At 44.9% G+C, this 26,260-nt stretch overlaps 1 protein-coding gene across 6 annotated transcripts in view; it reads left to right on the forward strand.

Moving 5' to 3' along the window:
* The window catches only part of mcf2a (MCF.2 cell line derived transforming sequence a), a 111,871-nt gene that overhangs the window by 63,439 nt on the left and 22,172 nt on the right, over positions 1 to 26,260 (forward strand). For 5 of the 6 annotated variants that reach the window (XM_069893538.1, XM_069893540.1, XM_069893541.1 and 2 more), the window contains 11 exons: positions 2,549 to 2,740; positions 6,028 to 6,190; positions 7,681 to 7,767; positions 11,206 to 11,294; positions 15,317 to 15,405; positions 20,323 to 20,389; positions 21,349 to 21,464; positions 21,555 to 21,624; positions 21,722 to 21,814; positions 23,520 to 23,612; positions 24,789 to 24,914. In XM_069893538.1, coding sequence (XP_069749639.1) covers positions 2,549 to 2,740; positions 6,028 to 6,190; positions 7,681 to 7,767; positions 11,206 to 11,294; positions 15,317 to 15,405; positions 20,323 to 20,389; positions 21,349 to 21,464; positions 21,555 to 21,624; positions 21,722 to 21,814; positions 23,520 to 23,612; positions 24,789 to 24,914 — 1,185 coding nt within the window. The remainder of the gene's footprint in view (positions 1 to 2,548; positions 2,741 to 6,027; positions 6,191 to 7,680; positions 7,768 to 11,205; positions 11,295 to 15,316; positions 15,406 to 20,322; positions 20,390 to 21,348; positions 21,465 to 21,554; positions 21,625 to 21,721; positions 21,815 to 23,519; positions 23,613 to 24,788; positions 24,915 to 26,260) is intronic. The other variant, XM_069893539.1, reaches the window with a different exon arrangement.

Here is a 26,260-nt window from a genome sequence, read left to right on the forward strand (position 1 = left end):
ATACCATATCAGTTCCAGAAGTCCAAATGATTAAGGAAATAAAGCACAACAAATTAATAATGATAGAGTCAGCGCGTCAAAAGAGATGTCCTACCACGGGGATGTTGGGACCACAGTAAGTATCTGCATTGTCAGGGGCATTGGGAGTTCCAATCGGCAGGTGGCAAGGTGAGAGTCTGCCTTCAAGGCGTTGCAAGCTCCGATGGGTGGGTGGCCGGGGCTGAGGTGAGGGACGAGGATCGACTTTTACATGAGATGTATGGAAAATTCCAGACTTTTGGGGGAATAATAGGGGGTCGATTTTTACATGAAGATCGACTTACACTAGTATATATTGTACTTTTCCTGCCGCGTTTGGTATCAAAACAAAATGCTTGAAGTACTCAGCATCTGTGGAGAGGGAACCAATGTTCATGTTTACGCTTGGTGGGCCTTCCATTAGCACTGCTGTCACTGGAGTCGTTCAGTTTCTCCTGGTCTTCACTGATCTTCCTGAATGCTCTCTCTGACCCTCCCTCTTTTAAATTTAAAACTTTGAAACATTAACTCTTTTTCTCTCAGCGTAGGCTGTCTGATCTGCATTTCCTGGTTTCATTTTTCAAATTTCCCGATCTTTACAGTATTTTGTTTCGCTTTTTGGTTAGTGTCTGGGGGACAGATTGCAAGTAAGTTGTTGGACGCATCAAGTCATGGAGCCATCCAGCTGGGAACAGGCCCTTCGGCCCAGCTACTCCATGATAACCAATTGCATTCTGGGTCAGTCCCATTTGCCTGCATTTAGTCACTATCTTTCAAAACCCTTCATATTCATAAATCTCTCCACTCCAAATGCCTTTTGAATGGTGTTATTATGCCTGCTGCTACAGTTTCCTCTGGCAAATCATTCCACTTGTGGATTGCTCACTGAGTGAAAAGAATTCCTCTCAGGCCCCTCTCAGATTTTTCTTCAACCTCTGGCCTGCGGTGGGAGGTGAAAGATTTGAGAGGAGCTGTCCATATCTGGACTGCAGGAGGCAACTGTAGAAGCAGGTACAATTTGACATTCAGCAGACGTATGGAAACGTTTATGGAGAGGAAGTTCAGGCCAATGGGTATAGCCCAGGATGCCAACTTTGTTAACCTATGTCAGGGGTCCCCAAACTTTTTAGATCATCAGCCCCTTTCATGGAATCCTTGATCCCTCATAGACCCCCAGGCATGTACAAAGATAAATAAATAATTATGTAGACGTGCAGTTTCCGTATGCATCATTGAGGGAAATGACATGCTGTATGCATGGTGTTTGGTCCTCCCAGCAACAACCCAAACCTTGTTACAACACCCCAATCACCAAGTAACAAATCTGTAAATTAAGCAAGTGATTACAATAACAGCTGGGAAGATGCCAAACGGAGCTGGGACCAAGTCTTCAGCAGTTGTGACGGTGACTTCATTCTCAACAATGGGTCAAATGCTGTCCGCATTTTGAAGATGTCACCTCAAGCTCCCGGGTAGGAGCAGGGACCTCGGGCTCTTCTTCTTTTGACCCCAAAGTTCAATTGACCTCCCAGAATTTATGGACCACCCCCCCACCCCCCCATCTCTTGACTCCCTGGCATTTTTCGACCCCTTAGATAGACCCATCGATCCCTAGGGGTCAATATCGACCACTTTGGGTTGAGTTGAGGGCCTTTTTCAGCTGCGTGATTCTACATGGATATTGCCAGACTCAGACCACCTGCAAATTGGAGGAACAACACCTCATGTTCCTTCTGGGTATCCTCTAACCAGATGGCATTAACATTAATTTCTCGAGTTTTTGTTTGTCTGTCCCCCCCATCCCCATCCCCTTCTCTATCCCTCTGTCTCCTTTCCTCCAGTTCTGCGTTCACAGTGCCAAACCCTCTCCCGATCAATTCTCACCTTTCCTCTCTTATATCCTTTTGTCTGTTGGTCTATTCTCTTCCCCTGTCCTTTCTTTCAATTCAGGGGCCTGCCTGATTTTCACACATACCTTGAAGAAAGGCTCATGCTCAAAACATCGGTTACATACCCTTACCTCCAAAGGACGCCTTGTGACCTGCTGAGTTCCTCCAGCATTTCTGTGACTTTATTTTTAATGCATTATGTCTGGTTTGGGTCACCATCCTGGCAGACAGATACCAAACTCATCAATGTTCCTGGGATGACCCAAGGAATCTCCTAGAGCAAATCTGAGAGAAGATTTGATTTGTTGAAAAAGGAAGGGTGGAGAGCGACATGGTTGTCAAACCAGTAAAGCTTGTCAGTGAGCTCCAGGACCACCCACATCAACTAGCTGATTACGAATGGCCCTCCGACATTCACTCAATATTCAATGAAGGGAGGTTAGACAAAATATAAAGCCTGGATAAAGAAATATTCACTTCCTTTTATTATCATGTCACTGTACGTATACAACCAGACAGAAAAGCAGCCAAAGAGTTGGCTGAACAGATGACCACAAATCCAGTCAATGTACCTTAGTGTGACAGTAGGAGCAAATGAAGGAAGGGTGAGAATATGCAGTAATTTGTGCTGGTTCCTGCAGGTTCTGCAGTGGTGTGACGAAGGTGCCTATCTCCTCGCCTCTCAGCCCATGGACAAGTGTCAGTCACAGCAAGGAGCGAAGCAAGCTCTGCAAGAAATTGACAAGTTTTTGGAAAATTCTGGAGATTACCTACAGTGGGACTCTGAAGAATTGTTCAATGAGTTTGGAGACTTTCTTACAACGCACAATAAGGTATTTGATGCTACCGATCTGCATTGTTGAGATAACGCCTGACAGGTCTGGAGGAAGTGGGCTCATTCATGGTGGAACTTTTGCTGATCATTGCACTGTCAGTTCACTCCATCTCAGCAATGCCTCTTTAACTCTACCAGCCCCTCCCCCTTTCATTCACTTTCTGCCTCTACCTCCCCCTCCCCTCTGGGTCACCTTCTGCCTCCCCCACCCTTTTCTTGCCCCACATTTCTTTCTTTCTATCCCTCTTTTTCTTTCTCTCTCTCCCTCCTTTTCTCTCCCTCCTTTTCTCTCTCTCTCGCTTCTGATATTTCAAAAGGTCAGATTTTTTGAGAAGAGAGTTTTTTTTAGACAGCACGGTAACAACCATTTCACCCCAGGAGTCTGTGCCACCCAATTAACCCTAGACCCAGGTATGTTTTGAATGGTAGAGAAACTGGAGCCCCTGGGGAGAACGTACAAACTCCTTACAGACAGCGTGGGATTCGAACCCTGGTCACAATTGCTGGTGCTATAGTGGTATTATGTTAATCACTACACCAGCCATGCCTCCCCTTTTATGGAATTGCATGGCGCACGCCATTCGGCCTAGCTGGTCCAAGGTGGTATCGATGCTGATCACAAACATTTCCCACCCTGCATCAACACATTCCTTCCTCCTGACATTTGTCCAGCTTCCCCTGTAGGGATCCTGCTACTCGCCTCAACCATGCTGCACTGAGGCCCCATCACTCAATTCCCATCACCATTTCTCTGGGACCACCAGCTGTGTTTGGCCTCTGACTTCAGTCTTCCCAAAAGTGCAAATAATTTCTTGATGAAGCTTCAGTATTTTGAAACAGCAACTGCTCCACTCTTCACAGATACCTGCCCAATGCACCCACTTCCAGCATTTTTGGATTTTATTTCTTTCCAAATGAATCGTTGGATGTTGAGTTATTGCAGAGTGAAACATGAAACTCTGCAGATGCTGTGATTGTAGTAAAAACACACCGAAATGCTGCAGGAACTCAGCTGGTCTTTTCAGCGTCCGTAAGAGACAAAGATATATTGCCAACATTTTGGGCCTGAGCCCTTCTTCAAGGAATAAGCAGAATGAGCCAGAATCCAGACAGTGCTGGGCTGGGGGAGGGAGTCCCGGCCAACAAAAAGGTGTTCATTGGATATGATAAGGGGAGAGGTGAGATTGAGTTATGGCATGTCTGGCAAATTTTACATCCGTTACATGATGGGCCACACACACTCTGTGCCTGTTTCAGTGCAACTGCTTCAAACTTTGGATTACTAGACAAACATAAAAGTTTCCTCTAAACCTGCCACTTCTAGGTATGATGGAAGCTACAGGGTGTTATACATGTTCTCTTATTGACCACAATGACATGGTTCTGGTGAATGAAAGGACTGAGGGGATTTAGACAGTTCTGATCCTGCCATGAGAGCCGCAGAGCTTGGCACTGACCACTGATTGGTCTCAGTGAACATGCCTCCATGTTTAATTCAGAGGTCACCAGCACTTCTGATAACATTTGTAGAGCCATGCAGCACAGACTCATTGGCCCATCTTTACCATGCTGGCTATCAAGTAACTGTTTGCACTAATTTCACGTGCACTGACTTTCTGTGCCTTAGCAATTCATGTGTGCTACATGGGAGCATCTGGCTCCTCCATCCCCTTGATCAGGATGATTCTGATTCCAACCCACCCCGGGTGAAAACATTCTTCCTCTGATTCTTCCATAACCGCTCGCTCCTCACCTTAAACCTTTCCCTTTCCGTTAATTTATATCTGCTCCAGTCATGATGTTATTCATCAGCTTTACCATCACCCCCTCCCCAACACCCCCATCACTCCCTCTCCCACCCTCATTGCCTCCTCCCCCATTGCCCCCCCCTCGCGCCCCCATCACCCCCTCTCGCGCCCCCTTTCGGTCCCCCATCACCCCCTCTCGTGCACCCCCCACCGCCCCCTCTCATGTGCCCCCATCGCCCCCTCTCCCACTCCCCTCCCCATCTCCCCCACCCCCTGCATCCCCTCTCCCACCATATCCCCCCATCCCCTCACCCCTTCTCCCATTCACCATTTCCCACTCCTTGTCACCCCCTCCCCCCACCCCCATCACCCCTTCTCCCACCCCCATTTATTTAACCCTAAAGCTGAAGACTAGCACCTCCAGGTTCCCAATGGTCTTCAGGTCCTGAGCCTCCCTGTACCACTCTAAAGCCAGCAATTAATGACTCAGGGATCTATTTGTATCACTAAAATTCATTTCTCTTCATGCACAAACTGCAACTGTGAATATTTACCCTTTTCTATTTACTGTCTCCCTTTCTGCCTCACCGTGGTAATTTACTGTTGTCCTTGGTGCATCTCTTGCCCCTGAGTGGTGGCAGCAAGTCTGGATTTATGCCCCTGTGTACATGACATTGAATTGACACTAATTCTGTCATTCATTTTCCACTGGTCGCAACCTATCTCAACAAGACCCTTTTCCTCTCTACACCTCTTCTCTTCTCCCCCGCGACACCCCCACCCCAACCCAACCACCATCTGTTACCTTTTCTCTCTCCTCCTGTCCTGTGGAATATTTCCAGCAATTTCTGTTTTATTTCAGATTTCCAGCATGTGCAGTATTTTACTTTGGGTTCCCTGCTGCATTCATCCAGTGAATTAACTTGATGCGTGACTCCTGCTCCTACACCCTTAATTGGCCTCGACCTGAATGTTCCAGTTCTTCTAGCTAGAATGGGTTAGATACATACACTCTGAGTCAAAATATTTGTTCCAACCAAATTGCCTCAGGTTGATGGGAGTGTTTGTCACTTCCATTTTTAACCTGTTTTGTTTTTGTTGCAGCAGAGATTTGTGTGTGTGCATGTGTCAGTGTGAGAGTCTGTGTTCATTGTTGCATGTGTGAGAGTCTGCACAAGACTCATGCGCGCCAGTGTGTTCTTGTTTGTATCTGCCTGTGTGTATAATTCATTTATTCTATGCTGATGGTTATCATCTGAACCTGTTATGTTTGTCTCATCCTTTTCAGTCCGACTGATGTTGTCTGTGGCAAATACAGGGAATATTTTAAGTAAAAAAAACCATTTGTCCATTCAAGGCTTCCAAAGTTTGTGAGAATAAGCTAGATTTGTACCTTAAATGACCACATGACCACTCGTGTCACATGGCCAATTATGTGGGGAGAACGTTCAAACTCCCTGACAGTGGCAGATTTGAAACTGGTTGTTGGGACTGTGCTAATTGCTCCACTAACCGTGCTGCCCTTGTTCATTCACAGGCCCAGATACAGATAGTTCAAGAGAAGCTGGACAATGTGTACATTATGTTTGAGCAGCGACAATCGTCCCTCAAGAAGCTGACGCTCAGACACAACCGCCCTGTGCAACCTGTGGCACCTCGACCAGATGCCGTGAAGAATCCCCTGCTTTCGCCAAAGCAAGGTAAAGCATCCACTAGTGGAATGTGGGAGCTTGGTCGCATTGCAGCGAGAAACAAACACTTCACTGAGCAGAAGGATTCAGTGCTGATATGGCTTATTGAACTGAGATGGTGCTTGCATTGAAGAAAAATGTTTCATTTCTGAAGCACCCTTCACCGCCTCATTATGGCCCAAGCACTTTGCAACCAATGATGTTCCGTGGCTGGAAAGCAGATAGTGCTGCTGTGGCACAGCTTCAATGATAGGTGCAATCCTGACCTTGGATGCTGTCTTTGTGTAGTTAGCACGCCCCCCCCACCCGTGACTGTGTCTTCCCAGGTACCAAGTTCATACTGGTAGGGTCATTGCCCTCTGGTAAATGTGCCCAGTGTGGTTGGCAGGAGAACCGGGGAAATAAATTTTTACATTTAAATTAAATTATATTTTTTTATAAATTAGACATACAGCACGGCCTATCTAATTTTTTTCTAAAAAAGCAAGGCATAATATCACTTAACTATGTGTGTAGGTGGAGTATTAACTTTCCATTTTAATCAGAATTGCTCTCTGTCTGTCAATGAAGTAAAAGCTAAAATTTCAATTTGAGTTGGAGTCAGTAAAGCATCAATCTTAAAATGATCCCAATAGAGCAATTAAAGGGCAAGGATCTCATTTGAACTTAAGAATCACTGAAAATGTTTGAAAAAGATCTTTCCAAAATGTTTCTAATCCTGGGCAAGTCCAGAACATGTGAACCAAAGAAGCCTCAGCAATTATAATTTGTCACATAGAGGATTTATATTTGATTAAAAAGGAGACAATTTAACTTTATGGACCACTTTAAATTTCCACAAACAGTGTCGTACACAAGGAGGGCGTATTAATCAGATTACAAATAGAATCCCAACCCTGATCTGAGAATGAAAGATTCAAATCCTGTTCTCAATTGTTCTTGGTTTAACTAACAAGACCATTCTTAAATCCCATCAAATTATTATAAATAAGTGATATTAAACCTTTGTGAGAAAGTTGTAAATCAAAAAATGTATTAAGAAGGTTTGCCTCGGGAATTTGCGGAAAGTCGGGGATCTAACTTGTAAATATCTTTAAAAAAATGAGTATTTGGTAAGTTAAATTTTACCAAAGGAAGCAAAATTGTCTCGAATAAAAAGGTCTTTAAAGGATTTAATAACCAGTCTGTGCCAGTCATTAAAGACATTATCTGGCATGATTAGATATAATAGAGCTGGCAAGCTTTGTTCTGAAGCTTTGGTGCTGTGCTGTCCATCTCCAGGTTGTTGTCACATGATTCCTACGTGACAGCTTTTAACTTTGCGTAGTGGAAGTGTTTTGAATTATAAGATTTTTTTTCTTTTGAATGGTACAGTACAATATCTAATTGCATAATGTAAACATCATTGAAAATATTTTAAAAAGAAAAGACATACAGATCCTTCCAGCCCTCGAGCCCCTGCTGCCCTAATTAACCAGCAACCCCGTATATTTTGAAAGGTGGGAGGAAACCTATGCAGATATGGGTGAACAGACAAACTCCTCACAGACAGCAGTGGACGCGAACCCACGTCGCTGGCACTGTAGGTATGTTAACTATGCCACGTGTGGTCAAGTGAGTGAGATTAGGACATGCCATGGGGCAGTGAGTGGGGGAGTGGGAATGGTGGGAATTTTGCGCACAATTTGAATGACTCGCATCCCATGTCATTCCAAAACATGATAAAATTACCAAATAAAACATGCATTGTAGTGACTCCAATTCGGTGACAAACTGCCCCAACAGATTTGGAACTTTCTCTGAGTTGCAGGTGGGATCAATGTCATGGCAGTAGACTATAGATTTTTAATGCTGAAGTTGGAGTGAATTCCTGTACACGAGTGATATGATTCCACCCATTCAACCGACTGCCCACTTCCCTACTGGCACCATTCCAACCCAACTACCCCTGACACAAGTTATCACAGGAGATGGGGCAAGGATAGGCTGATGGAGTTAAAGTCAGATCGGCAGGTGTATTTAAGGAAGAGATTGATAGGTTCTTGATTAGCTAGGGCATCAAAAGTTATGGGGAGAGGGCCGGGCAGTGGGGCTGATTGGGAGAATGGATCAGCGCATGATTGAATGGTGGGGCAGACTTGATGGGCTAAATAGCCTCCTCTCTCTTATGATCTGATGCTTTCTTCTCTTTCCTGACTGAGCTGCTGTGTGAATCGCTCACAGACAAGCTGTTTAGAATAATCACAGGTTCTATTTTCCTGCAGTCTTCTCCTCAGACAGAAGGACCACAATGTAAGGACATGTGACGATGGACAGAGCCACACACACACACACCACACTTCGACACTGGAGTCACTGACATTATCTTGGAAATATGAACTGACCCCCAATAGCTTGTTTTATAGTTCCACCTATTATTTTACCTAAATTAGCTTCCATAATTAATAAGGAGAGATATTCTTTCTGTTTTCTTATCACTGGAAAGGATTTGATTTCTGGTTTATTATTTTAATCTGGTTTAGTGGTGTTTAAAGCCAGATCAGAGCAGCAAGGTTGGCGTAGGGTTATCACGATGTTATTTCACCACCAGTGACTCGGGTTTGAATCGTGCTGTCTGTAGGGAGTTTGTATGTCCTCCCCAAGCGTGCGTGGCTTTCTTCCAGGTGCTCCGGTTTTCTCCCACCCTGCAAGGTTAGTAGGTTAATGTGCATCACACAAAAGTTCTGGAGAAACTCAGCAGCTCACATACATCTATAGGAAGTATATAATCTACTGAGGCAGCACGATTATCGAGGTGGTTAGCGTAACACTGTTGCAGCGCGAGCAATCGGGACTGGGGCCCGAATCCTGCACTGCAGAGGATGGTGGGGGTGTGGAATGAACTTCAGGGACTGGTAGTAGAAGTGAGATCACTGTTAATATTCAAGGAAAGGTTGAATAGGTATATGGATGGGAGAGGTGTGGAGGGTTATGGGCCAAATGCGGATCAGTGGGATGAGGTGGGAGATGATGTTTGGCATGGACTAGTAGGGCCAAACTGGCCTGTTTCTGTGCTGTAAATGGTTATATGGTTTATGTTCTCCCCATGGCTGCGTGGGTTTTCCCCGGGGCTGCGGTTTCAAAAATGTACAGAGGGTACAATTAGGTGTGATTGGGCGGCAACGGGCTTGTGGGCCAAAACGTCATGTTACCATGCTGTATGTCTAAATGTTTTTATAAAAATTAAAAATATAAAAAAATTTAAAGGGTATCCAATATTTCAGGGCTGAGCAAAAAAACGGACAGGTACCTGAATGTAGGTTAATTGAGTGGAATCGGGGCAGCGCAGGTTTCATGGACTGGAAGGGCATTCCAGTGTGCAGTTTTGTTAAAGTATGTCAGAAGAACTCCAACTCTACCCCTTCACAGCCCAGAACTTACTGTTAACTAGGTCCTGTTTCAAGGTACCATCCACAAGGTAGGGAGCATGAGACACACGAGAGACTGCAGATGCTGGAATCTGAAGCTAAACACATACTTTGCTAGAGGAGCTCAGCTGCTCAAGCAGCGTCAGTGGGAGAACGAGAATGGTCGACGTTTTGGGTTGAACCCTTCTCTGCAACCTGGTGTAGGGAACGTCGACTGTTGTTTTTACATTTAGACATACAGCACGGTAACAGGTCATTTCGGCCTACGAGTCCGTGCCGCCCAATTTACACCCCTTTAACCACCCCTGGTACGTTTTTGAATGGTGGGAGGAAACTAGAGGCACTGGAGAAAACACAGGGAGAACATACAAACTCTTTACAGACTGCACCGGATTTATACCCCTGGCACTGAAAAGGCATTGCGCTGAACACTTGCCAACCATGCTGCCATTCTTTTCTCTCCCACTGATGTTTCTCGATGCCCTGAATTCTTCCAGCAGATCATTCGTTACTCCAGATCAGGAACAAGTTATTCTCTTGTAAATACATCGTCATTTCTGTTAAACACTTCATGGGCTTAAGGACCTCTTTCTGCGCTGTACTGTTTCATGTTCCATGGGTGTCTCAATCACACACTGGGCCCCTGTGGCCCGGTCACACTGGGGCACTGTGGTTCGCTCACACTCTAGGCCCTCGTGGATAAATCAAGACAGTAAAGCAGTCCTTTGGTGCAAGTCGCCCACCCTGGTGGATTGCTGGTGCTTTGGGTTGGTGGGGGAAGGAGGAGAGACTGGGAGAGGAGGATGGTTGGTGGGAGGGTTTGGAAGAAGAAAGGAGGGGGACGAGAATTGTGTGGCCTCTGTCAGTCATGGTCGACCAATGGTACTGCACCTCTGGTAGTCACTGGAAGCTGGAGCAGCCTCTTCAGGGTGTAATGCAGGGCCGAGTTGATCTGGAGATCTGTCTGTTGTCCATGCAGTGGGCACCTCCCCCCCCACCCCATGCTAATGACCAGTCCAAAGGAACGCCGAAAGTCCATATAGTTTAGTGCCAGCAGCGTCGCAGGACTTGTCGTGCCGGTTCTGGGTATAACAGTCAGCCGCCTTTGCATCTCCAACTCCGCATTTTTCCTCGGGGTTTACTCCCAAAGCCTTACCCGTGAGCAGGTGTAGCTGCAAGGCAGCAGAGGTTTGAAATCAGAGTTTTTCCTCTCTAGATGAGTTACCATCCATGGTTAACAAGCCCCATTTGCCTCGAGAAACTGGTTTCAACGTGCCAGTGGCCCGCCTTTGCCCCTTTTCCTGTCAGTGAGAACAGCTCCACCGGGCATAAGAACTATGCCATGCATGAAGGCCAGGAGCTGGACTTGGTTGACAGAGACTGTTTGAGATGCATGACATGAGGAGCATTCGTGTAGCAGTGGGAGCTCATCCCCACTACCACCCTTCAGCTATGTCAACCTTTAGAGCCAAGGGGTGAGAATAGTGGGAAGGGAATTGCAAGGGTGATCTGCAAATTATGTGGTTGGGAGAGATCTGCAGAGGAGGACAAGAAAGGGGCAAAGGTGGGTGGGAAGAATTCTCAGGAACTTTTCAAATCCATCTGTTTACGTTCAAGGCGTGGATTCCAGTTCCGGTTCAAGATTCCCATTTGACATTCCTCTGTATGGAAAAAAAGCCTCGAGAAAAACACAGAGCACGAAGAAGGTAACTGGTGAAGCATGACTGTAGTTGTGACCTTGACATGTTGACACTCCCTGAACATACACGTGCACACATGGGGAAGGGGGCAGGAGATAGCCCAAAGAACATTCAAAAATTATAATCAATAACTGATTTCCTTGATGTTTTGAAGGGAGGAAAGTTTAGGGGAGAAGTTGGGGATAAATTTTTACACTGAGACTGGTGGGGTGCCTGGAGTGCATTGCCAGGGATGGAGGAGGCTGGTACAATAGGAACATTTAAAAGACTTTTAGACAGGCGCGTGGATGTAAGTAAAATTGTAAGTTATGGGTGTGAGGTAGGCAAGGTTTAGCTTGCTAAGAAGATTTAGATAGGTCGACACATTGTGGGTAGAACATACAGGCTGTAATGGTGCTGGAATGTTCTATGTTCTTTTGGGGCAACTGATAACTGTGGTTGGAGAGAAACAATGTTCATTGGTTGGGAATAGTAATTAATTAAACTACAGTGACCTGGATTCAGTCCTGTCCTCTGATGCTGACTATGTGGAGTTTTCATGTTCCTTTTGTTACTCTACAGGGTCTCTTCCCCCCTCCTCCACCCCTGTATGGTTTTCTTCCAAATTAACCACTGTAAATTCTCTTTAGTTTGGGAAATTAGCGAAAGGCTTGGTGGGAGTTCATGGGAATGTGAGAGAGATTAATTTGCTGCTCTGCAGAGAAACGAGGAGAGAAACGAGGAGAGGAGAATGGGACTGATATCCACCATCATTGAGCCGAGGGGTCAAATGGTCTCCAGTGTCATAATAACTCAACAAAGAGAGAGCAGGTCTGGGAACAATGACCACAATGTAAAAGCAGCTGTTTAATGAAAGGAGGCAGGAAAGGTGATGAAGGTTTCATAGAATATAGAACATTACAGCACAGTACAGGCCCATATATACCTAAAAAAAATTAAACCACCCTCCCCCCTCATAATCCTCTTCTATGTGTCTGTCTAAGAGTCTCTTGTGCCCCTATTGTTCCATCATCCACCACTATACCTGGCAATGGTTTCCAGACACTCTCTGTGTACAGATCATGCCCATGGTGTCTCCCCTAAACTTTCCTGCCTTCGCCTTGTACAGATTTCCTCTGGTGTTTGCTACTCCTGCCCTAGAAAAAGGTGCTGACTGTCTACCTTTTTATTTTCCAATCCAGGCAACATCCTGCTAAATCTCTTCTGCACCCTCTCTGTGGCTTCCACATCCTGAACATAATATTCTAGTCTCATGAGAGATTTATAGAGCAGAACATTGTCTGTGGCTTAATTTGTCCATTTTAGATGCTCAGGTGAAAAATCTCATGGTGAGAACAAATGTAAGGTAGGGGATGGGTAGATGGAGCTGGGGTTTACAGAAAAAATGTGACTGATTGGGGGAATGAGTGCATTGTGTTGTGAGTGAGGAATGTGTACTGACCTTCAGGTATTGGGGTGTACACATCACTCATGGTTATTTATCTCTTTGGCAGAGACCATGCTTATCATTTGACTGTATTATCACTTGACTCTCTTCCGGAAGAATTTTATGAATAACTCATTTTCACAAACAGTACTGCACAAAAATGTTTCCATGTGGATCATTGAAAGTGGAACCATGGAACACTACAGTTCAGAAACAGGACCTTTGGCCCATCTAGTCTGTGCCAAACTATTATTCTGCCTAGTTCCACTGGCCTGCACCCCGACCATAGCCTTCCTATCCATGTACCTATCCAAATCTTGTTTAAATGACAAAATTGAGCCTGCTTTCAACACTTCTGCTGGGAGTTCGTTCCACACTTCCACTGTTCTCTGGAAAAGGTTCCCCCTAAACTTTTCCCCTTTCACCTTTAACCCATGTCCTCTAATTCTTTCTTATCCCACCTGACCTCAGTGGAAAGAAACCTACTCTATCTATACCCCTCATAATTTTGTATACCTCACTCAAATCATTCTTCTATGCTTCAGGGAATAAGGTCTAACCTGTTTAACCTCTCCCAATAACTCAGTTCCTCAAGTCCCGGCAACATCCTGGTAAATCTTCTCTGCACTCCTTAATTATTATTGTTATCCTTCCTGGTACTTAGGTGACCAAAACTGCACACAATACTCCAAATTTGGCTTCACCAATGTCTTGTACAACTTCAGCATAACATCCCAACTCCTATACATAATACCTTGATTTATGAAAGCCAATGTGCCAAAAGCTCTCTTTACGACTCTTAAGTTTTTGAACCTGCAAGTGAATTATTTATTCTCCATGAAGACCAATTCTATCTGTAGTTATGTGTGGTGGAGCCTCTGTAAGTGCAGAGGGTGTTATGAAAATGTATAATTGATACTGAGCTCCATTTCAGTCTACACATTGCCCTTCTTATTTATTACACTGGCTTCATTGACTGTGGCCTGAATCCAAGGCAGAGTACAGAGCTGCTCTGCTCAAGATCGAAAGCAGCTGCAGAAGGTGCAGTTTACATCGCGTAAACTTCCCTCCTCTCTATGGACTCTTTCAACATCTTCCACTTCCTCAGAAAGACACCCAACTCACTGAAGGACACATCACACCCCGGATACACTCTCCCTCCTCCCATAGGGGAGAAAAGTGTGAAAGTACTCAACAACCAGCTGAAAAACAGTTCCTTCCCCGCAACCATCAGGCTCCTGAATGAACCCCACAATGGTGCTGTTGTGCTGCCCTTGCTTGGTGCTAATTGATCTTCATTTTCATTGTAATCCTGCTCTCTGTAAATTGTGCTCTTAATATGGCTGTGTGAATGTTAGAGATAAACTGCTCACTGTACGAGGTATCTTGTGACAAACAAATTTAAATTTATTTGCTCTCGGTAGTTGACATTTGATCACCTGGAATGGGAGCACAGAGTATTCTTGCACAAATGATCATTGGGTCCTCACAGTGAATGACCATCTGTAGTAGACACGGCTGGATGATCACAGCTATTTCTTGGGGTGGGGGGGGGGTGGGTGCACAGAGGAAGCTCAGTAAATGATGGAGTGCAATTCCCGACCTTGGAAAACTAAAGTTCTTCACATAGTATATTTTTCACATTATGCCTGGTGCAGTGAGAAGGGTTTTTCCATGCATGGTCTCACAGGTCAACTCTAGCATTCATACAGTTGAATGAAGTAGAAGAGCAAGAGCATAATTACAGAGTTAGAATGAGGAAAGATCAGTTATTAGAAAGTAAGGGCAACATGAGATCTCTGTTCTGGGGTTTATGAGGAGCCCGATTTCTGCAGGGAAGAAACTGTCCTTAAGCCTGTCGGTGTGTAATTTTCCACTTGTGATCCTTCTCCCCCATTTGGAGGAGAGGGTGCAATGGGTCCTTTGGTATGTTGGTTGCCTTTCCTAGGCAGTGGAAAATGTAGATCGAGTCCACAGAGGGGATGGAGGTTTGTGTGATGTTCTGAGCTGCATTCACCACCTTCTAGAGCTGCTTCCAATCTTGAACAAAGCAGCTCCTGTCCTCCACAGTGATGCATCCAGCAAGTTTGCCTTTGATGTTACACCTGTCAAAGCTTTTGAGGGGATATGCGAAACCACTGAACACGGAACTGTGCAATGATTGACTTAAAAATAGCTGGGTGAATGTGTTTTAATTGACATCAAGATTCATTAGGAGTCTGTGGCCTTTTTGGAGAGAGAGTTTTTATTAAAAACCTATCTCGCTGAGCTTGCATTGCCAACAGGACCTCTTACCAACATTGTTGATGGGAATTTGACTTCAGAGGAACAAAACCCTTTGGAATCTCACTGGTGTGTTTGGACTTCCCCAGCCAACAGGCTGGATGGAATGCCAAAAGTAAGAGGGTTGTACATCACTCCGCATGTAGCTTCCTAATGAAGTGGCAAGACGGTGAGGGAGGAACCTCAAATGTTGGCTCCTCAAATGACGCCAAGCTCTGGGACATTGACGCTAACCCTGGAGATACGGGCTGCAGTGAAAGGAAATGTTTACATTGATCTGTGCATGAGATCGATCTCTATCTTTCTCTCCCACCTACAGATTGAAGTCATGCATGAAGTCAACCAAACAAGAAATTCTATACATTCCTTACACCACGAAAGTGAAAGCAACTTGGCAATACTGAAAGGGTAAGAGAACATGTTGAAGTCAGTCCTAACAGTCTCAAAGCTGTACAAAACAAAAGAGCAGGAACACAATTACAGATGATCAATTAGTGCGGAGCAAGGGCAGCATGAGAGCACTTCTTGTGGGGATCATTCAGGAGCCTGATGGCTGCAGGAAAAAGAATAGTCTTTATTGCTACTGGTGCACATTTTCACACTTTAAAGCCTTCTCCTTGATGTGAGGAGGAGAAAGAGAATGTGTCCAGGGTATGATGGGCCCTTCATTGTGTTGGCTGCCTTTCCTAGGTAGTGGGAGATGTCGATGGAGCCCATGGAAGGGAGGGAAGTTGGTGTGATATTCTGAGTTCAGGAGAGGCTGCAGAAGGTGCTGCAGAGGGTCAGTATCGCTTTGTGGAAGGTTTGTTGTGACCTGCGCAGTTTGCTTACTTCAACCATAATGTCTGAGTTCATGCGTATAAAGGAAACATGATTGGAGTGGTCATTCATTGGACGTCTCCAAAGTTAATTCAGTGGGTGGGAGAGGACTGTATGAAGACATTATGATTTCTATCACCAAGTTTCACATTGCCTAAAAATAAAATCATCCCAGATTTTTTTTATTTAGGAGTTACAGCCCCTTCTGGCCCACGAGCCTGCGCTGCCCAAGTACACCATGTGACCAATTAACCCACTATCCCTATATGTCTTTGGAATGTGGGAGAAAACCAGAGCACCCGCAGGAAACCCACACAGGCTATGGAGAGAACATATAAACTCCTTATAGACAGCAACGGATTCGAGCTTGGGTCACTGGTGGTGTAATAGCATTGCGCTAACCTCTACACTAACCGAGCTGCTTTTCATTGATGATTTTGAAATAACTCAATAACTTGTATTGTTAAAGAGTCCAGGGAACATGCTAACCTTTGCCCCTTATCCATCGCCTTGCAACACACTCAATCCTTTTCATGCACATTCCAGGCTTCTCCAGCTGACCTGGTGAGCTCAGAAGGGTACATGTGATGGTGAGGTGAAGAGTGGGTTTGGTTCAATTGTTGATATGCAGTGAATGGAGGGATTTGCTTTGCAGTTCCACTTTGTGTTTGAGGTGAGGTCACTGTTGCAGTCTCAGGCACTTTGCTGCCAAATGAAACACAGTGAGCTTCTTGAAGAATGATCAAATACTGAATCAGATTCAGGGCAGCACAGAGATTCCAAGTGAAACAATAAACCCTGCAGATGCTACAACCTTCTGCTGACAATGAGAAGACAATGTGGGACTTAACGGTTCAGGAAGCATCCATGGGCCTGAAATGAGGAGACTGACCATTACTCTCCATGGATGCTACCTGACCTACTGAGGACGTCCAGAGCACAAAGAATTCTTGGTGTTGTCTACAGGTAGATTGAGGAGATGTTTACTAGTTAGAGAGGACAGATAGGGTGTTGGTTTATTGGTCAGAAAGGATGGGCCTTCCTACAGTACAGCATTCTCTCAGTAACTGGAGCTGAGGGTTGGTGCTCTGGAGTGGGGACTGACTTGGGATGGAGCCTGCTTCCCCACTGGTCCTTGTGACCACCAAGCACACATGAGGTAGTGCATATCTGCCAGCTGTAAGAGAGGAACAGTGGGGGAGGGGGTGGTGGAGGGGTTAGGGAGCTGTTCTCCCACTTGCCCGGTCATGGATGACCTCTATGCTGGTCAAAGTTACTGTTCCCCTTCCAGGCCTTGAGGTTGTTGAAGCTTGTGCATTTGAATACAAAGTTTACAAAAATCTCTTGACCTGATAGTTGCATCCAAGAGGAGGATCGTGGGAATGAAAGGCTGTGCTGCTATCTTCCTAACTCTTCCCCAGTCAGAAAACAGGGTGTGAAACAGAGAGAGGTTGGGATAAATATCCTCAACATGCAGATGCGTGTATTAAAGAACAATAAGATCTATGACTGCATGGGTCAGCACGCCGACAACACCATTTACAAATTTGCTGGTGATACCACCATAGTGAGCTGAATAAGAAAGGGAGATGAGGCAGCGTACAGGAGAGAGATTGAAAACTTGGATGAATGGTGTATTAACAACAATTTTACACTCAATGTCACTAAAAGCAAGGAGCTGCTTGTGGACTTTAGGAAGGGAAAATCAAAGATGTACAACAATGATGTACATCATTGGGGGATCAAAGGTGGAGACGGTGAGCAGATTTAAGTTCTTTGGAGTTACTATCTCAGAGGTGATTTCCTGCACCCCACACACTAATGGTATCGTGAAGAAAGCATCTTAGTGCCTCTACTTCCTCAGGAGTTTGCGGAGGTTTGGTCTGACATTGGAAACTTTGACAAACTTCCAAAGATTTGTAGTGGAAAGTGTGCTGATCGGCTACATCACGACCTGGTATGGAGGCACCAATACCTCTGAACATCACAGGCAAAGCTCTCCCCACTGTCGAGAAAATCTACATGGAACACTGCTGTCGGAGAGCAGCAGGAATCATCATGGATCTACATCACCCAGGCCACGCTCTGTTCTCGCTGCTGCCAACAGGAAAGAGGTATAGTTGCCACAAGACTCACACCACCAGGTTCACGAGTAGCTGCTACCCCTCCACCATCAGACTCCTTAACAGCAAACTCAATCAGGGACTCATTTAAGGACTCTTACTTGTGCATTATTGATTATTTTTTTCTGTATTGCCGTTTGTTTACATTTATCCCTCTTGCATTCGTATCTTTTCTTGAGTACAAATTTTTCACTACCGATAAGTAAAAATGACCCACAAAAAAAATGAATCTTAGGATTGTATGTGATGTCATGTATATTCTCTGACAAGAAAATTGAAGTTGAATTTGGACTAAACTCTTGATACCTCCAGAATATTCTAGCACTTTCCTGAATCCCCTCCTATCTTGAGCTATTTATAACCTTATTAATCTACCAAGGTATGAGTGGCCCAGCCCACCCTCATCACACTCTCCTCTCCCCTTCTATCAGGTAGAGATGCATCAGCTCGTAAACACAAAACTCCAAGTTCAGAGAGAGTTTCCCACCTGCTATAATCAGACGCTTGAATGGGCCTCTCACAGTAAAAGATCATTTCCCTTGCAGAGCCTAACTGTACTTTATATCCTGCACAGTTTTCGAGCAATGCTACCCCCTGCACTTATGTTTTATTACGTACTATCTGCTGTATTTAAGCATGGGCTGATTTGCCTGGATAACACACAAAACAAAGCTCTTCACTGTTATCTCAGTACATGTGACAATGAACTTGTTGCTGCCCTGGCTCTGCCCTCTCTGCCTTCTGCCTAACAGTGTCCTGCCTTTGCTGACTAGCCTGGTCCTTTGGCCCTTCCAATCTCTGAACTATCCTTCCCACACCCCCCCCCCCCAACCCCAATGCTGCTCTGGCATCTCGTCCTGAAGCCACACCCAAGATCCTTGAACCTGGACAACACATGGGCCCATCTTTCCTCGTGGTGTACTGATTTACCAGGATGCTGCCAGGGATGGAGAACATAAAACATCAGGAGAGGCTCTTCTCTTTGGAGTGATGAAGGATGCGAAGTGGCTTGATAGTGGTGTATAAGATGATGATGGGCATAGATGGGGAGGGCTGCCAGCACGTTTTTTGCAGGGCGGCAATTGCCAATACCAGAGGACATCTGTTTAAGGGAGTGGAGGAAAGTTTAGGGGAGACATCAGGGGAAGGTTTTTTTTCACACAGGGTGGTGGGTGCCTGGAATGCATGGCCGTGTGTGGTGGTGGAGGCTCGTACAACAAATAGATTCAAAAGACTGAGACAGGCACATGGATGTAAAAAAAAAATAGAGGGTAATGCATTTAAATTTTTTAATGTTTTTTAAAATTTCGGCATGGTAACAGGTCCTTCTGGCCCACAAGCCTGTACCACCCAACTAACCTACAACCACCATATGTTTTTTGAAGGGCAGAAGGAAACTGGAGCACCAGTAGGAAACCCACGTAGGCAAAGGAGGGAGGAAGCTGAACTGGCCTCTGAATATGTCCAGTAAAATAACTCATATGTTATTCATGACTCCTCCAAGAAACTGTAAAAGGTTATGAATGTGACTCAGGTTATTACGCATAACCCCCAGCCCCCTTCATCGAATCCCACTGTCTTGGACATGCAGCTCACACGTCAAAAGACACTCCACCCTGGCCACACTCTCTTCAAAGTTCAAAATCCAAATTTATTGTCTAAGAGTATATACTTGACATTACATACCATTGTGAGATTATTTCTCTTGTGGGACAGGCAGAATGTCTAATTACTGTACTCAAGAAGAAAACTGTACTCAAGAAGAAAGAATTGTAAACAAACTGTGCAAGTACAGAAGTATTAATGTTCATTAATAAATAATGTGTAAAATAAGAGTCCTTAAACGAGTCCTAATTGAGTTTGTTGTTGAGGAGTCTGATGGTGGAGGGGGAGCAACTGTTCCTGAACCTGGTGGTGCGAGTCCTGTGGCACCTCTACCTCTTTTGTCATGGCAGCAGTGAGAATAGAGTATGTCCTGGGGGGTGTAGGTCTTTGATGATTGCTTATGCACTCTGATGGCAACGTTCCACGTAGATGTTCTTGACGGTGGGGAGTTTTGCTTCTTCCATCAGGAAGAAGTTTGATGAGTATCAAGACTGCTCAACACCAATTTCTTTCCAACCATCATCAGACTCCTGAAGGAACCTCACACTTCTAAAACGATGTTGCATTTGCTCTGCCCCAACTCATTTCCATCTGTGAACCTGTATGAGACATTTAGCTGGAGATCTCATAAAACAACCCTGCTTCATGCTACATATGACAATAGAGATGAACTTAACAAGTGCTATTAGATGTTTTGCAGTATTAAAGGTCCTGCATCACATAAATACTGTTGGTTATTGATGGACCATTATTGAGAACCCAACTGCTTATTTTACAGACACGTTATAAATGAGCTGATATACACCGAGCATCTCTATGTGGAGGAGCTGAGGAGTGTTCTGGAGGTAACACCTGTAAACCCTTGCTTTGCCTTGACATTAACTATCCCCGACAGGTACTGAGCACAGTAGTCGTCATGAAGAACCATTCAATAGACCAAGAGCAGAAGGTAAGAGAGGGAGAGTCAGATGTCCAGGGCTCAAAGGCCACAGAGAGCTGTGTGAGGACATTCCTGCTGCACTGTGAATGCAGGAGTAGACAGAAAGATGCACAGCTGACTCAGCATACCTGTCTGGCACCAAAAGCAATTGTGAATATTTTTTCCCTCTTCCTTTTAAATATCTTTTTTTTTCTCTTCCTGCGTGTGTATTTTATGTAGCTGTGAAGCTGCCGCAGGTAAGACTTGCCTTGTATTTGTATGCACCATCACGGTGCAGACCCTTTGGCCCATGATATTGTGCCAACCTCTGTAAACCCTTTCCTCTCTCACACCCATTACCCTCTATTTTTCTTGCATCCATGTATTTAAGACATTTTTAAATGTCCCCATAGAACCAGTCTCCACCACTCCAGGCACCCACCCCTCTGTATTTTTTTTTTAAAAACTTAACTCTGAAGTCTCTCCTAAATTTTCTCCACTCACCTTAAACAGATGTCCTCTGGTATTGCCATTCCTGCCTTAGGAAAAAGGTGCTGGCTGTCCACTCTATCTATGCTACTCATAATCTCATCATAGATTTCCTTCATTCATTGCAAGGTGGTGTAGGAAAAATACATTCTTGATTTGCAAAAGATGTTAGGTTGGGCAAATAATTGAAGATTAGAGGCTGTCCGTTCAGTCTTGGCTGGGTGCTGGTCTTCTCACATCTTGGGAAGACTCCTGAGATGCGTGGGTTGGCCTTTGCACGTAGATCGGGGTCCTGACACTGCAGGAAACTGGAGGTCAATTGGGGAGTGATGAGGTCACCAGAATCTCTGCACTGGGTGTGGGTTGACTTTAGTGGATTGCATCTGTTTATTGCAGGGTTACCAAGCGGAGATGGACAACCCTGCCATGATATCTCTCATGCCTTCCCACCTGGAGAACAAGAAGGAGGTGTTGTTCGGCAATATGTCGGAGATCTATGATTTTCACAGCAGGTATAGCTTTCTGCATTTCCTTTTTACAAACTGCAGCAGGCAGTTCCTCGGGTAAAATTGTGTTTTATTAACAGTTAATATCTTCACTAGAATTTTTCTCAATGACCTTCAAAACTGTACCACAATGCCAGAGAGAGTAGGGTCCTGCTTCCTTGAAAGGGTAAGTGCACTTTCCTCCCATTCCACTTTGAGCATTGATCTTTATTACAAAGTCCATTTCACAGCTTCATGCCAATAATTTATGCCCTGTCCTTCAGAGGGAGAACTTCCAGATGTACATGAAATATTGTCAGAACAAACCTCGCTCGGAAGACGTGTGGAGACGGTGCTCAGACTGCCCCTTCTTCCAGGTATTCGACCGATGTCTGGCTGAATCACGTAGGCCACTGCAAGATTTGAAGGGCACGTTTTCTTAGTTTGAAGCAAAATGGAAGTTCAGGAATTAATAATTTTCAAATCACTAAGTGTCAGTGATGATTATCAACTGAATCATAAAACCATTTAAATTAATGGAATTTGAAGAGGCCATTCAGTCCTTTGTCTCCACGACAGCCAAGAAGAGAACTGCCCAGAATGATCCCACTACTTGGTGTGTGGCCGTGAAGGGTGCAGGCGCTTAAACTGCTCCTCGGTGTTGAGGGTCTACCTCAGCCTGCTTTTCAGACCATAAGCTACAGGATGGAGCAGACCATTCAGCCCAGCTGAATACATAGACATAGGGGCAGAAATAGGCTATTCAGCTCATCGAGTCTGCCCCTGCCATTCATTTACAAGCTGATTCATTTCATTTTCCCACTCAGCTCCACTCCCCGGCCTTCTTCCCATAACGTTTGATGCCCTGGCTAATCAAGAATCTTATCAATCTCTGCCTTAAATACATTCCAATGACCTCCACAACCACCTGTGGCAACAAATTCCACAGATTCACCACCCTCTGGCTGAAGAAACTCCTCTGCATCTCTGTTCTATGAGGATGTCCTGAAGTTGTGCTCTCTTATCTTGTGCTCTCCCACCATGGGAACCAACCTTTCCACATCTACTCTGCCCATGCCTTTCAACAATTGAAATATTTCAACAAGATCCCCCCTCATTCTCCTAAATTCCAACTAGTCCAGACCAAGAACTGTCAAGCACTCCTCATATGATAACCTTTTAATTCCCAGATCTTTCTTGTGAACCTCTCAAACATCAGCACATCCTTTCTTAAATGAGGAGCCCAAAACTGCTTACAATACTCCGGTGCCCTATAAAGCTGCAACATTACATCCCTGCTCTTATATTCTATTCCCTTTGCCATTCTGGGCTAATCTCATTTGCTTGTGTTTGGACAATACCCTTGAAAACAATTCCTATCCATATACCATATCTCTCCAAATGACAAACATCAAGATCATATCCATTTCTACAGCTTCCTCTGGCAAACCAGATACAGACCACTCTCTCAGACCCTCTCCCCTGACCTGGCCTTCTCTGGATGTTAAACTTCCCATTCACCTCTCTAATTTTTGAATCTTTATTCCATATTTAATGCCCTACCTGCAAAGAGAAACTGTTCACATTTCACCTCGATGAAGTCCCCTTGTTTACAGCAAGAAATCCTAGGTTAGGCGTGACAAAAATGTCCATCTCTGGGCTGTTGGAGTCTTGCAGAAGGTGGTGAATGCAGCTCAGAACATCACCAAAGCCTCCTTCCCCTCCACATGGACTCCATCTGCAACTCCCATTCCCTGGGAAAGGTAGTCAACATACCCATCACACGCTGAACACACACTCTTCTCCCTCCTCCCAGCAATGAGAAAGCTTAATAGTGTAAAAGCATGCACCCACAGACTTGAAAGCATTTTTCCCGCAGCCATCAGGCTCCTGAATGAACCCCACACTCATGCTGCGCTTGTTTGGTGCTAATTGATCTTCCGTTTCATTTGTAACTCCAAACTCTGTAAATTATGCTCTGTACACAGCGGTGTGAATGTTATAGATAACTGATTTGACTGCTCACATAAGAACCCTCTCACTGTACTAGATGTAATGTGATGAACAAACAATCTTTTCCAGGAATGTCAGCGTAAACTGGGTCACAAACTTGGACTGGACTCGTACTTACTGAAGCCTATCCAACGACTCACCAAATACCAGTTGTTACTGAAGGTGTGTGAGGGTGATACCACTTGGGTGAGAGACCCCCTGGTTGTACTTTCAAGGGACATGATATGAAGATCCTGCATGGTCTGACCTTGCAAGGCAGTGCAAGGAGTCATAACAGAGAATCCATTCTGCCCCTCAACCTTTTCTACCATTTATGGGCAGTTTGCACTGCTGCTTAATTAGCTGTATTTCATATCTTTTGGTATCTTGACCCAAATTGGAATATAGACCAATCTCAGTCTTAAAAAAGTGCCCACTATCCAATGGGGTTGGAGCTCCAGATTTCCAGCTCTCTTTGGATGAGCTGGATCAATCTGGGTCCTGTGAAGATCTATCTCTGGGTGAGCGGCTACTTGGCCAAGACGACTGCTATGCAAATGAAAGTCAGCGAAATGATAGCATAATCCACTCATTCGGCACAGATCATCCAGAGGAAAAGTTTTCCATCGTTTTTTTTCATTGAGTTATGAGATGGGATCTAATCAAACCCTATAAAATTAGGGGACAGGTAAATTAAGGAATAGATAAGATAGAGACAAGGACATCGTTTTGACTGACAAATGAGACTAAAACTTGGGAGCATAATCTCAAGATGCGGGGGCATAGGTTTATGATGGAAATGAGGAGGAACTTCTTTTCCCAGTGTAGGGAATCTGTGGAATTCTCTGGCCAAGGAAGCAGATGAGACTGCTTCATTAATTATATTGAAAGCACAGCTAGATTTTTGCATAGTAGGGGGATTCAGGGTGATGGGGAAGTCAGGGTTAAGGGGAGAGGGCAGAAAAGGAGCTGAGGACACGGCCAGTTCAGCAGTGACCTTGTTTAATGGTAGGGCAGATGGACAACTCCTACTCCTGTTTCTGATGTTCATTCATTGAAAGTAAATGACGCAGCTGTGAAAAAAACCTTCAGTTTCTGGCCACTCAGTGTTGAATTTCTATAAAGCCCTCGACCTACCTCCACCCTGAGACACTGCCTGGTAAATCACTCCGCAGAGCCTGAGGGCAGAGATGTCCCCTAAAACATGTTTGGAAAAAACCTTGTTGCTGTTGAATAAAAGCTCTTCCTGCTTACGGTTTGTGGGAGGTGGTGACATATTTGCAAATAGCTGGAGGTGCTATAGGAGCCATCTGATTAGTGGACTAACCATCCTTTGCATGTTGCTGTGTTTCCCAACAGGAGTTATTGAAGTTCAGTAATGAGGGCGATGGAACCGAGGAGTTACAGGAGGCTCTGACAGCCATGCTGAACTTGTTGAAGTCCGTTAATGATTCCATGCATCAAATTGCCATAACAGGATATAACGTAAGTATCTTGCAGGCAGCTGGGATCTGCCCTTTGCATTCATTAATGGAAAGAATTCCAATGTTATTAGCTTCTGTACCCATGATATAAGCAGTTATACAAAGCACGATATTGGAGAAATCATAATTTTGTTGAAGCTTGCTTCCCCAAGCGTTGGTGGGTAATGTGAGACGCAATGTACAGAGCAAGGATGGGTTGTTTACAGTGGCTTTATAAGGCACTGGTGAGGCCTCACTTGGAGTATGGTTTTGGGCTCCTTATTTTAGAAAGGATGTGCTGGCATTGGAGAGGGTTCAGAGAAGAGTCACAGAATGATTCCTGGAATGAAGGGATTAGCACATGAGGAACTTTTGACGGCTCTTGGACTGGACTCCTTGGAGTTTAGATGAATGAGGGAGAACCTTATAGAAGCATTTTGAATGTAGAAAGGCCTGGACAGAGTAGATGCGGCAACATTATTTCCCATGCTAGGGGAGTCGAGGACGAGAGGGCACAACTTCAGGAGTGAAGGGCGCCCATTTAAAACAGAGGTCCGGAGAAATTTCTTTAGCCAGAGTGTGGTGAACCTCTGGAATTCGCTACCAGTGCAGCTCTGGAGGCCAGGTTGCTGGGTGTATTTAAGGCAGAGATTGATATGTATCTGAATAGTCAGAGTGTCAAAGGCAATGGGGAGAAGGCAGAGGAATGGGGCTGATGAAAGAATGGATCAGCTCATGATGGAATGGTGGAGCAGACTTGATAGGCAGAATGGCCTACATCTGCTCTTATATCTTATGGTCTGTGCACTGAAATTCCTGCTTGCTGCAACTCCACGTGTACTTAATTGAATTAAAAATAAACATACAAATGAGAGAGAATAAATAATCACAGTGATCTATGTGAGAAAAAGTGACTTATAATAGCGCAGGCAGTCCTTTTGTTGTGTAACAAGGGGAGGTTCAAGAGCCTGATGGATGTTGGAAAGCAACTGTTCATGAGCCAAAAGGTGGTGGTCTTCAGGTTTCTGTACCTTCTGCCTGATGGTAACAGTGAGAAAAGGCGGTGACCAGGGTGATGGGGGTCCTTTATGATGTTGGCTGCCTTGTTGAGACAGCACCTAACGCAGATACATTCAGTGGATGGGGAGTTGGAGCTCGTGAGGGACCTGGCAAGGTTTGTTACCTTCTGCAGCCTTCTGCATTCCTGGGCAGTCAAATTCTCAAACCAGGCCACGATGCAACCAGCCAGTATACTTTCCACAGAGCTCCCGCAGAAGTTCAATAGAGTGTTTGATGGCATTGGTGTGCCTTCTTCATGGTTGCAAATTAATGTGTCATCTTTCCATTAATTTATCAGTAACTCCAGTT

This window comes from Narcine bancroftii, chromosome 8 (assembly GCF_036971445.1).
Source record: "Narcine bancroftii isolate sNarBan1 chromosome 8, sNarBan1.hap1, whole genome shotgun sequence".
In the NCBI taxonomy this organism is placed as follows: domain Eukaryota; kingdom Metazoa; phylum Chordata; class Chondrichthyes; order Torpediniformes; family Narcinidae; genus Narcine; species Narcine bancroftii.